Source organism: Macrobrachium nipponense, chromosome 34, assembly GCF_015104395.2.
Source record: "Macrobrachium nipponense isolate FS-2020 chromosome 34, ASM1510439v2, whole genome shotgun sequence".
Classification (NCBI taxonomy): Eukaryota; Metazoa; Arthropoda; class Malacostraca; order Decapoda; family Palaemonidae; genus Macrobrachium; species Macrobrachium nipponense.
In genome coordinates, this window is record NC_061095.1 from 12,719,340 (window position 1) to 12,736,107 (window position 16,768).

Genomic DNA, 16,768 nt, shown 5'->3' on the forward strand with positions numbered 1-16,768 from the left:
AACTCATAACTCCCATAAAAAAACAGATTCGGTACATGTCACCAACTTATTCGTAGCTCTAACCAGTGCTTTATGTGATTATCCAGTATTTGCCAAAAGTTCGTTCTCCACTTACGGTTGTTGACCTGTTTTCAACTTGTTTGTGATATAAATTGGATAAGTTGGTGACAAGTGTTTACGACATGTTTTAGTGTCATGTAGAAACATCTCAATATTCTTTCATGTGGAAGAGTACAATTTTTAAAAAAAATCTACAAAATCCAAAATCCCCTTTGTTTGAAGGTTTTGTTATTAAAACACTGCTGTCACCTGATTTATGTTGGGGTATGTCCAACACCAATAATCTGATATAAGAATCACAGCATAATGAACTTCATTTCACAGATATTTTTCCCAGATATAGAAAGTTATATGAAAAAAATTGGTAATTTTGTAGATGACAACTGTTTAATGAAGAATTTAATGTCTACTAAAGATTACTGTCTTTTAGTATATTCATAAGTACTTTTATCAAATTATATCATTTTAGAGAAGTAATGCATTAAAAAGGAAAGAATTGTAATATAGTAAAACTTGAATATTAGATAAAAATTATAGATAAGAAAGGGGAAAGTGTGGAATGGAAAGAAAACCCATTAATTCGTGTCGCAAGAAGTAAACCATGAAGCAAAAGGATGGAGAATAGTTTCTCTGAGAGTTCTCATATCATCACTGGACGACCCATTCCCATGTGCATCTTGAGGTACTACTTTGGCTTTGGAATAGGACACTTGATTCTAGTAGTCTTTGGACATATTTCAAATGTTCATGGTCTTTAGCCTGGGCTTTGTGATTCAGGTACACTGGTATAGTGGTTAGTATCGTGGAATGCCACCCACTGTCGCAGGTTCGTGTCTCCCCCAGGGCGATGAAAAATCACTGGCTGTGTACCATGATCAGTGACTGCTGCTGTGTTGGGTCTGGGGTGGGAGGTTGAAACCAACATTCTTTGGAAGTTTGAATGTCAAGTCAGTGGCTCATGAGTGCTTGTTCCATGTGAATAGGTTTCATCTACTGTAGTGCTTTAGGTTGTTAGCTTGGGTTAATTCCTAGGATTCCAATGATTGTGTGCAGACTTAATGCCTTATAACCTTAGGCTTGGGTTTACAAGCTTAAGGCTACATCATATTGTAGTAGCTTTTTCTCATTGATGTTTGGTTCCAGATGAGAGTTGGTCATTTTCTCCTTTTTCAAGGTTATTTGTAGGTTTAAAGTAATTATTACAATTAGTCTCATTCCTAATAGTCTTTAGCTTTATTCTACCTTTGTTCATTTTTTCTTTGCCCCTTCGGACTTTCCACCCTTTTCTAACAGTTGTTTCATAGTGCAAATACGAGATATATCTCCTGTTACACCTCTCATACCTTCTTAAAGTCAATTTCCGTTTCAGCACTGAATGCCCTCGTAGGTCCCAGTGCTTGGCCTGAGGCCTAAATTCTAAATCCTACACTATTCTAATAGTCTTTAGCTTCTCCTAGTGGCATTATGTTTTTATTTTTCTTCTTTTTTTTTCTTTTAAACCCAGGTTTTGAGTACCGATCAAATAGCCCAGGTCTTGAGTGCCTTACTAGATTTTTAATGATAATTTACATGGTTGAACGTCTTGATATTTTTTTTTACTGGACATCTGCCTGTTCTTTGATTACTACTGGTGATCCTTAAACTCGGACCACTGCTTTTGGTCCTGAACTTGAAGTTGGAGCAGTAGTTTAGCTAATTACTTCCATAGCTCAGGATCATTTACAAAGGGTTTTAAATGCGAGATATTTCCTTTGGTTTTGAATGAAATAAGTATATGTTATTGATTCCAGAGAAAGAAGTAGCTGATTGAAAAAGTTCTCTAAGAACTGATATTAGACTGCCCTGGTAGATACTGACTTGTGGTTGTTGTGTGTCCCTTGGGGGATGGGTAAATATGAGAAGATTTTGTTCATGGTGAATTATGAGCTAATATCCCTTAAGATACCTATTGATGACCCTTCAAAAAATGAGGGTATGGAACGTCTTAGGAAGGTTTAAAAAAAAAGGAATTTTGTATATTGGTGACTGAATGAAAGTTGAATTTGATAAGTCAAATACAATAAAGGTCCATTTCAGAAATCCATGTGACTGCTGCTATGTGGGTGTCTCTTGGCATCGATGATTTTGAATATTCTTCATAACAGCTGTATTAGCAGTGGTTCCCAACTTTTTTTTTTTTTTTTTTTGCTCATGCACCCCTTCACCATATGTCAGAATGTCATCCCCCCCCCCCCCCCCCCCCCCCCCCCTCCAAAATTGTCTGTCTCATAAGGTGCATTCCAAATAATATGCAACAAAATACTGACACAAACACACAAGCTAGCTTAGAGAAATCCCAGCGTGACCTCTCAGTAGTGTGGACTGATGCACACTGTTTTGTGTGGTCCTAGACCCAGTTTGAGCCTGTCAGTCTGTGATCACAATTCCTTCCTGGCTGAGAACCCACGTACTAGAGGATTGTCTTCGATCCCAGGCATTGAGTTCAACTGTACCATTAAAATGTGAGTGTTAAATATTACAGATATTTGGCTTGATTTATGTACACAAGCCTTCCGTAATAGATGCACCCTTCAGACTCATGGTTGGGGATGACTTCAGATCATTATAGTACTTTGTAGTTGCGTCTCTCTGTTGCTCTTGGTCTCAAGTGGCCTTGAATATACACGAATGAACTTTGGTTGAGGATGATGATTCCAGGTGGCTTCCAATGTACCCTTATGTGACTCATGAATGTTAATGATTACAGGTAGTTTTTTTGAGACCATCAAGAGTCATGGTTGTGAACAGGTAGTTTAATGAGACCATTCAAGATTCATGGTTGTGGACAGGTAGTTTAACGAGACCATTCAAGATTCATGGTTGTGAACAGGTAGTTCTGTGAGACCATTCAAAACTCATGGTTGTGGACAGGTAGTTTAATGAGACCATTCAAGACTCATGGTTGTGAACAGGTAGTTCTGTGAGACCATTCAAGATTCATGGTTGTGGACAGGTAGTTTTTATGAGACCACTCAAGACTCAAGGTTGTGAACAGGTAGTTTAATGAGGTCATTCAAAAATCACGGTTGTGAACTACTGCAGATGGTCTTAGTGTTTAAATGGACCCATCTAACTCCTGGTTGTTGATGAATGTCTCACAGTCGGTCTTGGTACTCTTATATTCACATATGAATGATCACAGTAGGTTCTTTACTTGGATGGACGCATTTAACTCGCAAATAATAATTCCAAGAAGCAGGTAAATATTTGCGAGTCACTGGACGACGATGACTTAAGAGAAAGACCTGAAAATGACCTGAAACAGGGCCAGGTATTTCATGGACCTGACAAAAACCTTGATATCAATCACTTATAGGAAGTCCATCAGAGGTCACCAAACAAACCTTTTCATATATTGTTATCATTCATACTATTATAAACGACAATTACTTTGTTGAAAAGTACCGTCTTTCCCTTGAACTGGCTGCTATCATTAGTGCTATACTAGATTATAACTGCTTTTACTATGACATATCAATGTAATAGTAGGCTACAACTATCAGTAATGATGAATGTAGCTATTGTCTCTGTCGTATCTGCATTTGTATTTTTGTCCATGACCTGAACTGAATTATGTTATTAATATCATTATCATTAGAAGATTTGTTGGGTGATGTTCCTCCTAGTTTTCATGTATGTACATTAGTAAAGAACTTAGAGCATATAACAGCCTTTTTTTTTGCATAGTTTAAAAGATCCTTTTAATGACTTATAGTTAGAGGCATCTTTGTTAAGTCACTCCGTTGTAACGGGTGATCAGTTTCGTTTGCGAGTTGAGGCAGCACGCTTGTTTTTGCGTTTGTTGCTGAAGAGGGGGGGGGGGGGGAGAGGAGTCAAGGCCTCACGAGACGTGACCCTAAATGAAGTCGACCTATTGAGACGTGAATCAATTCTGGTGTACTATATCTCCTCAATTTTGGTGACTGCTCGCTCGAGGTAATCAGTATTTTCATTGCAAGGGGTTTCAAGGAGGTTTTTTTTTACATCATACAAATAGATATCATATACACAATGGGTTCCTGACCTGAAGCGAATGGTGGTCAGGGTATGTATGCACTCATCAAGTAGCCAGGTTTCAGGAATGACTGAACTGAACTCCTGTGAACGACCTCTTGGTGGTTCTTGTTTGTGTCTAAGAGGAGGAGGAGGAGGAGGACTGTCGTGGACACCTCCCAAGCCCGCGTCTTGTGGGATTCGTGCACAGTGATGCACTGGCGGCAGGGCCTTACCTGACGCAGTGTCTGTCCCGTCGCGTGTGCGTACTGCTCGCGGCCTGTGTGAGCGTGTGCACCGAAGGTGGAGCGTCGCCCGAAACCACTCCCTTCCAGGCCCGGCGCTGCCCTTGGCCCCATTCGGCCCTCCCAGTTATGCACTGGAGCGTGTTGATTGGCTCACCTCGTGGCTGTGGGCGTGGGGTGGGCGGAGACCAGGAGGAGCCTGGGGAACCGCCGGCAGAGCCCCCCGCGCACCGCTAGCGGGCCACACGTTACTAGTAAGGCAGCGCACCCACACGCAGCCTTTGAGACTGTGATAATCTCGGTGTCCGCTACCGTTCTTGTGTGATCCTTATTAGCTGCTGATTTTTTCGCCAGATTTTGTGTTTGAGTGAAACCTCACCGTCAGCTTTACCGTGGAGTTTGTTGTAGTTTTAGAAACTAGTGTTGTGTTAAGGTGTGTGTGAGAGAGAGAGAGAGTGAGCAGGACTTTAAATTTTTCCTGCTCCAAAGATGTCCACTGCTATGGAGGTGAGTCTAGTGAGTACCCCAATTTGGCCACAACAGGTGTCACGTGGCCCTTTCTTTTTGTTCTTAATATTACTAAGGCTTTTAAGTCCAGTCTCCTTGTCTGAGGAGTAAAGAAACAAGTGACTGACTGTTCCGTAGTTGGTGATGTGCAATTTGGTTCCATTTTTCCTGTAGAGAATTTCGGATACTTTCGTATATTCACGATCAGAAAATTTTCATTATAATTTCGGGGATTTAAACTGAACGAGAATAAGATGTTTGTAACAGTGCACTTTTTATGCCTGGTGACAAAAGTCCCTTGTAACATAGCAACATTAGGGGTGGGAGGCTTCGTCAGTCTGTAATGTTTTGAAGAACTCGCGCTTCTTTGTATTTGTAGTTTTTAGAATAATATTTATTTCACTTTATTATTGTATGCTTTAACTTTTGTAAACATCTGAAATGTAGTATAACTTAGCACATCATTAACACGAGAACATTGTTCAAAACAAGAATGTTAAAGTAGCATAATCAAATAGTGAGCCTGAAAACAAAAATGATAGAGTAAGGATCGAGGAAGAGAGAGAGAGAGAGAGAGAGAGAGAGAGAGAGAGAGAGAGAGAGAGAGAGAGAGAGAGAGAGAGAATGGTGGCCGAGGGCAATATCAGCGTTACACTTGGGTGGGTGTAGACAGGTGAGGCCCTAGGACATGATGACAGGTGCGCGGGTAAACACTGTCAACAAGGACTCGTGGCTCACCCGAGGGGACTCAGGTTTGAGGACGTCCTTCCCCCTGGATTGCATTATGAAGACATGCGATGTTAATCACCCTCGCTCTCGCCTTCCTCGAGGTGTTACGAGGCCTTCGAGCGAACCCGGTACTGATGATAGCTGGCGCTCGGAGGAGTCTTTGTTTATCTTTAGCTCATTCATTCGACTGCATTTTGTTTTGCTCGTTAGAGGAAGCAGGTAGCCCGCGTAGGTCTTTACCTAGAGGATGTGTGTGTGTGTGTTTGTATGTGGAGAGAGAGAGAGAAGAAGAGATAGTGTCGGTCATTTCAATTTGTGTAGCTCTTAGGCTATCTGTATCACACGACAAAAGAAAAAAGGTAATTCCATTTTGGGAAACAACAGTATTACCCAATGCTCTAAAACCAGGACGCTAGGAATTTTATTTGTAGTCTTGAAACATTTGAAAGGTTGGTTAAAGCTAATCATCTTTGAAGTCCAAAGAGCAAGAAAATTGCAGCAGTTACAAGAACAATGTTGCAAAATATAAAAATAACAAAAGAAGTTATTTTTAGCTTGGCATATAATTCTGTTGTTTTATAACTGTAATAACGACCTAAGTTGCTTGCATAGTGTGCATGGATACGGTGGTAAAAACGTTTATTCTCATTTCAATTATCTATTGTCAGTTATGTGATGTGCTCTTATGCAGAACTAAGCCAATTCATTGTTTTGGAGTCATTAATAATTGGTTATGTGGAATACTGAATCAGTGACTCCCGTGAAAAAATAATCTTACCTGTTATACCCATTTTCGTATCTGGAGACCCTATCGTCCACCCGCATTTAGTTCATCGCCGCCCCATTTTTATTTGTCAGATAAATTTAAGGCTTCTTGAATAGCATACTCTTTGTTACACTATGACTTTCATGTATGGTTTTTGCGTCCCCGGGCTAGGTTAGGGTTTTCTATTGCACCAGATAAACTGGTCGAAGTAATATCTATTACTACCAAATATTTGGAAAGACCGAAGGAAAAACGCTATAAATCAGAATTTGCTTTTCTATAAAACCTTGCCAGTGACGAACGACCACATTATGCCTGCTGAATGACCGCAGTTTCTGCTTTGTGATTCCTAGTTTTCTAACTCATAATGTGGATTCGAGTTTGATTTCTACGATCACTATTATCGTTATTATGCAAAGCACCTTTGTACTGTGTGACCAAGGGTATGCAACCGTCAGGCTCCACAAAACCTAGCCAATATGTTTTATTATTATTATTCAGAAAATGAAACCTATTCATATGGAATAAGCCCACAGGAGCCATTAACTCGAAATTCAAGTTTCCAAAGGAATATGGTGTTCATTAAGATGCAGGAGGAGGTAAAGGGAAATACAGAAAGAAGAGATCCCAGTTATTAATATAAACAAATAGATCAAAATGTATTAAAATGCAAGGAGATTAGGGTAGTAATGCATTGCACCTTCGCTTGCAGTGAATGTTACATATTAAATTCACAGTCAGTCGATTACTATTCTTTTCTTCATATCTGGTGTAAAGTTGACATGACCTTAAGGTTGAAATTAGCTTTAAGGTAAATTCGCCCATTGGCAATGAGTCAGGGTTAAGAGATTAAGTTATGCAGCAGCGCCAAGAACACTGTTCTTGTGAGTCCATCAATGCAACTAGTGATATCCAGACGTCGTTCATAGTGAAATGCAGCATTACCAGTGAAAGTATCGTTTTTTGCAGAGACGCGAAATAAATGATAATCAGGAACAGATGGGACTCGCCAGGCTTTCATGAAGCAATGATTGTTAGTATACAAGTCCATATTGGGCCATTATTGTTTCGTGTTGAATGCAATATTACCTACCTGTATTGCGATTAGCACATGATATAAATATTTAATGAATTTGCCAGGATGTGTAATGCTGTAAAATTAGTTACGTTTATTAGGAGTTTTGTTTAATCAGTTGGCTTTCATAATACAAAGAGATACCAATATTATCTGTTTCGGTCAAATATTAGTTTGTTGTAGAGGTTGCAGATTAGAAATAATCTCGTATAACTGTAGATTTATCTTTGACTCAGCTGCGTCTCGGGTCTCATTACGTCCTATTACTAATATTTATTGCAAGTTTCTATCACTCCTGGTATCTGACAAAGGAGGGAGGGTAGGAGGGCGTTTACCTGAACTCGGCATTCTTGTCATGTTCGGTCTTGGGACCTGAGTGCGATTTCGAACACTCATGAGAGACAGTTAAAGGACTAATTCGTTGATGTATGGACAACGCTGCCAAGACGTATTCGACTGCCTTGTTAATTTTTCCTCACAATAAAAGAACGCCACCGTCAAAGGACCTTTAAAACAAAGTGATATTTGAATTATCGAGTCAACTTGTTAACTGGTGATAATGGCAATGTAGGAAGAAATGTGACACTTTAGAGAAGCGTTGTTTCAGTGCTCTTAGATCTCCGAGACCATTCTGGTGTGATTATGATTAGAATTTGATGTTCTGTCTGGGATATTAACTCTGGCCACCTCCCGCTGTGCACGTTTTGTGGTAAGATCGACTGTATACTAATCTCTACCTGTTTTGCTTTGAGTCAAAGTCGAAATTTCCACGTGCTGTGTGATACTTGATGAAATTTTATTCGTGACTTGCTGTATTATTCCTGTGTCTTGGTTTCACTCATCAGATTAGCTTTGGTTCATATATATAACATTTTATTGCCATTATATTTCGTGCATGTTTTATTGTCTTCGTTCGGAAGTACTGTATTATAAGACTGTGGCTGTCATTTTCCATCTTAAAGGACTGTTCTAGGGTGAAAACATGTGGCAGGCTTTGCGACTCCCTTTAACAGTTTTTTTATTTTCCCCGCTGATCCTTTATTTACATAGAAAGCCGAATTCATTGAAAAAAGAAAAAAAACTCACATAACTTTCCATGTGCATCATTGTCCTATCACAGGCAGCTCTTATGGTTGATCTTAGAGCTTGTGACTCCCTTTAACAGTTTTTTTTGGGTTTTACCACTTTATTTACATAGAAAGCCGAATTCATTGAAAAAAACGCACACAACTTTTCATGTGCATCATCGTCCCATCAGAGGCAGCTCTCACGGTTGACCTTAGCCCGGTCGAGAGGCGAAGATGCATCATCGTTCATCGCAGAGACCTTGACTGTATAATGGACGTGTGTGGTGGAGGGAGGATGGTGTGCTTTGATTCCTCCAAACCTCGTGTTCATGTGGGCCGTCTGTCAACAACAGTAGTATAATGCCATGAAGTCGCCGCCACCCCCGCACTCTCCTACTCCTTCCTCCAGAAAGCGTGTGTGTGTGTGTGTGTGTGTGTGTAATCTCCCCTCCAGTTATCCTTAAAGTGGGTTGCTGCCCTCCTCTAATCCCTTGGCCCTCGCTTAAAGTTGTACGACTCCCGAAACTGCTGCTTCTAAAGGTGTCGATCCCTCCCGGCGGCCAAACACTCGCGCATCTTCATCCTTTACTTTCTCTCTCCTCTTTCTTTTTTTTTTATTATTCTCTCTCTGGTTCTCTTTTTATTTTTTTGTACTCTTTCATCTCTTCTATCTCGATATTTTTTCTCTTTCCTCTTTAAGTATTGCCTCGGTAAAATGCGATGCGATGATGTATACTATGTCCTGCCGTCGCGTTGAAGAAACGTGGCTGCTGACCCTTCCAACGACGTGTTTTTGTTTTTCCTTTGTCCCCTTCACTCTCCTGACAACCTCGTGTTTTCTACCTTTCTGATTCGAGATAATCACCTTTAAACCTTCTCTTATGGTTGCTGGGGTATGGAGGTTAAGGGGGGATTGGGTGGGGAGAGGGGGATTTAAGAGGTTATTTACTTTTGCTCGTATAGTGGTGCTTCTGAAGAGAAGGAGACGCTTTGATGCCGATTCGGCGGGGATTAAATATTTTCATTAGTCTCGTTTCACCTCGTTTTCGTTTTTCTAGTAGTAAAGAGTTTGATGCTCTCTTTCTTCGATTCGGGCTTCTCGAAGAAGGGCCGGAAATTTTTTTGGATCCGTGGTGTATTCGGGCCTTTGTCTTCCTTTTCTCTAAGGCCGACTATAAAGTCCCGGTCACAATTATTATAGGAGAGTGGAAAGAAATTTACCATAGTTCAATGAAATATTTTGTTATCCTGTTTAAAAGATGGTTTTTTTTTTCATTATATGAATTTTCCCACCAATCGGCCAATTCCTTGTTGAAGACTCGCCATACACCACATATTGAGTTATATGTCGTAGATGTCAGAGAGATTGTCATTCAGGCTGAAACTATGGAGGTGTAAAAGGAACCTATCTAAAACCAGCTTCGGTTCCTTGCGCGAATATACTGCAAGTGATGGTTCGTGACACATCCCTCTCCCGGGAAAGTTGTGTCGCTACATAATTACAGTTGTATTTATTTTTAAGGTTTTTGTTGCTGTCAACAGAAACGCGATGGTCTGGGGAAATGAGTCTGTCTCACCGTTAATGTGCAAGCATTTAGATATAAGCTTTTGAAGCTCGCTCTCTCTCTCTCTCTCTCTCTCTCTCTCTCACACACACACACACACACACACACACACACACACACATATATATATATATATATATATATATATTATATATATATATATATATATATATATATATATATATATATAAAACAGGGACCTCATGTTTTATCTGAGTAGGGTGTTATTTAATGAAATATATATATATTTGTCCCAGTAAATTGAGACTTTGTTTAATTTTCCACTGCAACTAAATCTGTCCAGGTCGTATTGCGCTGCAGCGGACGATATTTATTCTTTATTACTATATCCCTGTGAAACAGCGGAGAGGCGTTCGGCCTTGTTACAACTCCCCCACCCCCGTCCGTTCCAGGGCGTTACGGTCATCCCCCGAGGATGGTACGGACAGACACGGACGAGCACTACGCTATACACCCTGGGAAGTATCTCTTGATAAATAGCCTGTGTCCGTGGTGGCGACGACAGCTGCTTGGTGGCGATCAGGCCGAATTATAGGGGAGCAGATTCACGGCTTTCTTTAAGCTTGCGTTAATCGTCGTCGCCAGTGGCTGGCGGTGGTGGTGGTACCTATACTATATACCTCCTGAGGGATCAGCCAGCCCAGGTCCGTCGTCCTCGCGTGGTTTCGAAACCGAAATTTGATTTCGCTGGATTGCATGATCGGTGTCCGTGATGACGCGTTTCCTCGGACTGTTTTCCAAGTGGCAATTCATTTTCATTTCTAAAAGGTATTGCATCCACAAAGCTGTCAATGACATCTGTTAGGATTCTATATACAACTCAAAACAAAATTAAGAGTGGGAAGGATTTTTGTTTGTGTAGCATAATGTTGTTCATTTATTATTTTGTGGTCAAATGTACATTTGGCGAATGACATTACTGACATGGAATTGTAATAAGATAATGCTCTTCCACTTAACCTTATTTCACCTCAATCGAATTTTTAATTGAAATTTTGTCTGAAAATCAATGTTTGAAAAATAGCCCGCAATTCTAATTAGAGTTAAACTTGGTGATCTGTTTTTAAGTATTTTTTTTATTAACTAATCAAGGTTAGCGATGTATATTATTTTGTTCACACTCGGAGGGAAGCCATGTTTGTTTTAAAAATTATTTGTTGCCATGGGTTATTAATTTGCGTTAAGATAGTAACAGCAAGCTAGTTATATTTTATTTTTATTAGACAATTTTAGTTTTTTTTCATTAAACGTGAAGCCTCTTGATTGGCAACGCCAAGTTTAATGCCGTAATTTGAATTGATATGTTACCGAGGTGGTTTGTGAATTGAATAAACCTTCAGCTTTGTATTGCTTATTTCATGTACTCGTAGCCGAGGGAATCTTCAATCTTTTTCGTACAGTCCGCTTTAATGTATAAATATCGCGAGCTGAATGGGACTCCGGTTTTGTACATCACGATACAATTAATTTGGAGAAAAGTATTTTTTTTTTATATTTATTTTTTACTTTCCCCGTTCTGGCTGAAAATATGACTCGAAATAGTTTATCCTCCTGCTCGTCTCACTTTTCCTTCTCTCTCTCTCTCTCTCTCTCTCTCTCTCTCTCTCTCTCTCCAAGACCCTTTCTTCCTTCGCCGCTTTCGTAGATCAAGGGATGGTCGTTCCCCTCCCTTCTTATACTTTTCTTCCCCCCCCCCCCCCCCCCCGCCCCCCGCCCCCCCATCCCCCCCACCCGCCCCTTCTCCTCTCAGGGGGCCCATTTGATTTCCTCATTTTCTGGCTTACTAATCTCTTCGCGTTGCACATCCTGGTAAGCTCATTTCCTGGACCAGACACGTAAAGGGGGAAAGGGACAAGGAAGGAGAGAGAGCCTCTCCTACGCTTTATTTCTCGCCTCTGCTGCACAATAATGGTAGTCGTACATATATATATACTATATGGCCGGCCTTTCTAAACGGCGTTAATGTTGATGACAGCTCTCTGTTTTTTTGTATCACTCTGATTTAATTCCCCATTTCATCTGTTTCACTGCGCAGAATTTAAATGTCTCTGACTTCCGTGATTTGTTGAATTTTATGCTTTTATTCAGTTTGAACGTCACTTTTTATGGCTGAAGAACGTTTGGTTATAGCCGAGCGTTTTTAAGGATTGGTTGTGTCTGTTGCTTCTTGGTTTTCTTGTTTAGTCATTCGACTTCTTGATTTTTATGAATCTTACTCATTGGCCTAATGCAGCTTGTGTTTAAACTGCAAAGATTTGTTGCTATTTTTCCATCAGCCCAGTTAAAAAGACTAGAGAATTAACCCTGAGAGCAATCTCTCGTTTAGCATGGATCCGGCATCGATGTGTAAAGCTCAAATAGGAGACGATGAACAGTATCGTAGTGATGAGATGCTACTCTGTTGTCGGATATTTCTTCATTTTTCTCTCAGCCTCTGCCCCCTCCATGCTCTCTGCGAGATGCCGGCTTCCGTGGAGGGAGTCGGCTCGGCCATTGCCTACATTCATAATAGGTTGCGAGTATTTTGATGTTTAGTATGATTAGTAGAAGATAGAAATAAGAAAAAATACTCTTTGGTAGAATTTATCGAAGTGTTAGTTCATCAGCTGAGAAATTTTTCGAAGGTTGGTGGACGGTAATTTTGTTGTAAGATTTTGACATTTTTAACTTATGTGTTCTTTTTTCTTTTTCATTAAATTTATTCGCTTTTAAAATTGGCACGTACGAAAGCATTATTATTATTGAATACTTCACACTCATAATTTTCAAGGAGCCTCGACCAGCAGTGCCAAAGTAGAAAGTAATTATATTTAGATAGTTTTTTGAAGAGAGGATCTGCCTGAAAAATTACAATTTCAGTTATCTAAGTAAATAACAACGTTATTTGTTGCTGTAGGAGAAAGGCGTCCTTGCCGGCACAAGTCTGCCTTAATTTTGAACGAGTAACTGCATTTAAACAGACGGAACATGATTTTTGAAGAGACCTTCGTTTGGAAATGTATCTCTCACACAGGAGTCCATTTTCAGGGGGAAGCCTGAGAAGACAGTTCTTTGAGGCATTACCGGAATTAATGGAGTTCAGGTCGTGAGTGAGATGTTATCTGGGCGTATACACGAAAACTACCTACGTGTTGTACCCTCTTAAGTCGGCTAAGCGTCTTTTGCTCTAAAGTTTGACGTTATTATCATTGTATATTATTATTGTTTTTATTATCATAATATTGAATTCATGCTGAAAACTCATTTAAACTGTATAATATGAATTTCATTGTCCTTTTCTTCCACTATTGTGAAGAAAAGAGCGAAGAGGTCCTGTGGCCGGGAAATTCTTGTGATTAACAGAACATAATATGATGGATGGTGAGACACAGGTTGCTTCCTTTCTACGCATAGGCTGTCTCCGCCCATTCTTGATAGGCCTAAGACCCCGGCCTAAATTAACCACATTGCCTGGAGGCACTGTTTACGTACAAGATTTAGATTACCTTGACTTTTGTGTAAGAGTTTTAGTGGGGCATACAAGACCTGGGCTCAGGCTGATGCCCCTCTTTGTTCAGAGACCGTCTGAAAGGAACACAGGACACAGGGCAGCAGCAGCAGGCCCTCTCTCGGATTGGGAGCAAAGCCGAATATTTTCATTTTATTTTGGAAGTCTCCTTTACGAACTGGTGTATGGTGGTTACTGATATTATTTCAAGGGTATCTGAAAAGTTTACAGGGCCTTGGCATGTAGCAATGCTGCCTCTATTCAGAGCGTAAACGAGGACAGGTAGTTCCTTTGTCTTACTGTAATTCCTTTGTCTTACTGTCATGAGAATATGAGGAGGCGTTGTATCGTGGCCACCGAGAGTATACTGTCCACGGTGCTAAGAGCGTCATCTCTCTGTAGTTTGATCTTGAATGGTTTAAATATGTTTGACGAGTTTGTAGTGTAAAACAGAATACACACTCGGATTAACACGTGTAGTAGTGATTTGAGATAGAATCGATCAAATATATTTAGGGGAAATATAAATGATGATTTAGGTAACTACGAGAACTGGGGTGAAATTTGAACAATACGAGTCGTTGTAATAACAGCAAATACTGGTAATATCGAAGGTATAATGGCTACTGAGGATGATTTGCTCTCCAGCCCCGGACGTTGTTGAGTATGATCACGCAATCTGTCGTCGTCATTTTGTCTGGTGGTTTTAGACTTCGACTAAAATTCAATTTTATATTGCTGATGAACTCAGCATCTTACACCATTCTGAGCGATTATTCTTATTTAATTCCGGGCTTATAAATTGATGTAGTTAAGACCACGGTAATCTCTGCAAGTCGATAATCGTAAAACTGAATGACTTAGTCATCCCGCGTCAGAATTGAGGTTTAAAGCAACTTCATTCACGTGCATCCATGTTTTGGTTTATTGTCCGAGTAGTAAATATTTACGGGAATGAATGCGTTGCGATCGCTTGCTGAGAGAGGATCCGATGTTTTATTCTTTAGCGCCCGGGGAAAACCTGGGTATTGTGATTATAGAAATATCTTAGTTCTTCTTTTGTTTTTTTGTTTTTTGGTGGGGGTGGGGGGTAGTGTAAGTGTTGTTGCTGTCCAGGAAATGTCCATGCATTACGGGCGCACACATTTCGCTACAGCCCTCCCTCACTTGGCGTGTTTGTGATGTGATGTGAAACGACTGATGTTTTTTCACGAGAGAACACTAGGAACAGGCATCACAAATGGCCTTACCCAGCCGAGATCTCTAGAGCTGTTAAAAGAAGCGTTAGACCAGCATCTTATAATTAAGCTATACAAGTCAGGAAGAAGAGTTTGTAGGTGCATCAATCATTTGACAACACTTCCTGTAACCTGCTGCTCTCGTTAGGACCAACGTCATTTTATCGTTGAAATAAATACCAGTATTTTTTTTTTTTATCATAAATATTTGTTCTCAGTGAATGGTATTATTTTTATGCGTCTATACCAAACATGCAGAAACCAAGACGCAACTCCGCTCCGAGTCCAACCTTGACATCCCACAAGTGGAGAAGAAGAAAATAAAGCGACTCATATATACATACATAAAGTCCACTGCTGCGTTTGAGGGCAGAAGAATTCTATTAAAGAGGAGTGCCCTCCTTCTCTTCCTCTTCCAGCCCCCTATAATTATAGTCCGGAGCCGCCTCCAAACTTTCACAAACGGACGAGGGTTGACCCAAAAGTTCTTATGGGTTTGTAATAAAATACGAGCTTTTGGGGGGCGGGGGCTATATAGGAGGGAGTGGGGTGGGGGGCTAGCCGGAGAAAACTTTTGACTCGACATGATAAAAATTTGGAAGGGGACCCAGGCGCGGTGGAATGATGGAATAGAGGGTTGCCATATATAATATACGAGCTGTTATTTTTATTTTTATTTTTATTTATTTATTTTTTTTTATTTTGAATCGTCTCATCACTGGCGACTCGGAAGATGTGACAGTCGACAGTAAAGTAGTGCAATTTGATAACTTAAAAGAAACAGTACTAAAAATTCCCCTTCGGTACATATATGAAAATATATCAATTCCGAGGTAGAGCGAATTAGATATTAAAGGACATTTGTAGCTCGAATGATATATATGAATCACGGTGAAGTGATAATTATTCATACACACACATATATATATATATATATATATATATATATATATATATATATATATATATATGTATAGATATATATTTATAGTTATAGTTATATAGTTTGTATGGACATTTGGAGTATTTGTGGTGAAATATAAATATACATGGTTTTGTGAGTGTATTACTGTGTTCTGTAATTTTACAATTTAAAATTTGCTTTTAGAAAAGACCCATAAAATAATATGTGACATTGGATAAGCATATATATATATATATATATATATATATATATATATATATATATATATATATATATATATATATATATAATATATGCGTGCGTGTGTTTGAATATAGTGTTTTCAGATAATTTTGAGTATGTGAAAAGAATTAAGGGAAATGGTTTAATGAATAATGTGTGTGCAATCGAAAAAAAATAGGAGGCGGTAGAGGACCTGTATGGCGCTAGGTAAATATTAAGTATTATGAAGGAAGTATTGTAGTGAGATTGTTAATAATATCCAGGAAGCACGAGAGAGAGAGAGAGAGAGAGAGAGAGAGAGAGGTGCGGAATGAGAGATAAAAAGACAGTTAAAACGATTTTTCCCATAACTTATCAAAAGGGCCTGACCGTTTATTTGACTTGAGATTTGTCTTCTCCTCAGGAACGTGTGGGCGGACATCCGTCGAGCCTGGGGCCAATCACGAGTATCGGGGGCGTAGGGGGCTCTGCCTCTTTCGCCTCTACGCCCAGGATACACACGCCCACCACAGATTTCCAGCCCCCCTACTTCCCACCACCCTACATCGGTACAGAAAATCAAATGCCGGTAAGTTATTGAGATTTTTTTTTTCCCTCACTGATCTGTGATTGTTTAGTCTTAGTCATTTATAAATTAAACATCTTTATTTTCAGTTACGCAAAAAAAGAAAAATAAAACAGCCAACGAAATTCCAGTGACTTAATTTTTTTTTTATTGAAAAAGGGAAATTTTCATTCACAGAGGAGATATTTTATTCCCCTCAGTTTAAAGATTATCTTTTTTCATCCCCTCTAATTCTTTTTGTATATCTGTATACATCTTGAAACC

The 16,768-nt window shown here is 39.7% G+C and overlaps 1 protein-coding gene across 9 annotated transcripts in view; it reads left to right on the plus strand.

The window, feature by feature from the left end:
- The window catches only part of LOC135207905 (transcription factor AP-2-epsilon-like), a 234,481-nt gene that overhangs the window by 151,930 nt on the left and 65,783 nt on the right, over positions 1 to 16,768 (plus strand). For 7 of the 9 annotated variants that reach the window (XM_064239841.1, XM_064239835.1, XM_064239834.1 and 4 more), the window contains exon 2: positions 16,343 to 16,507. In XM_064239841.1, the coding sequence (XP_064095911.1) occupies positions 16,343 to 16,507 (165 nt within the window). Of the gene's footprint in view, positions 1 to 4,589; positions 4,854 to 16,342; positions 16,508 to 16,768 lie in introns of those variants that run through there. The other 2 variants (XM_064239840.1, XM_064239842.1) reach the window with 2 other exon arrangements.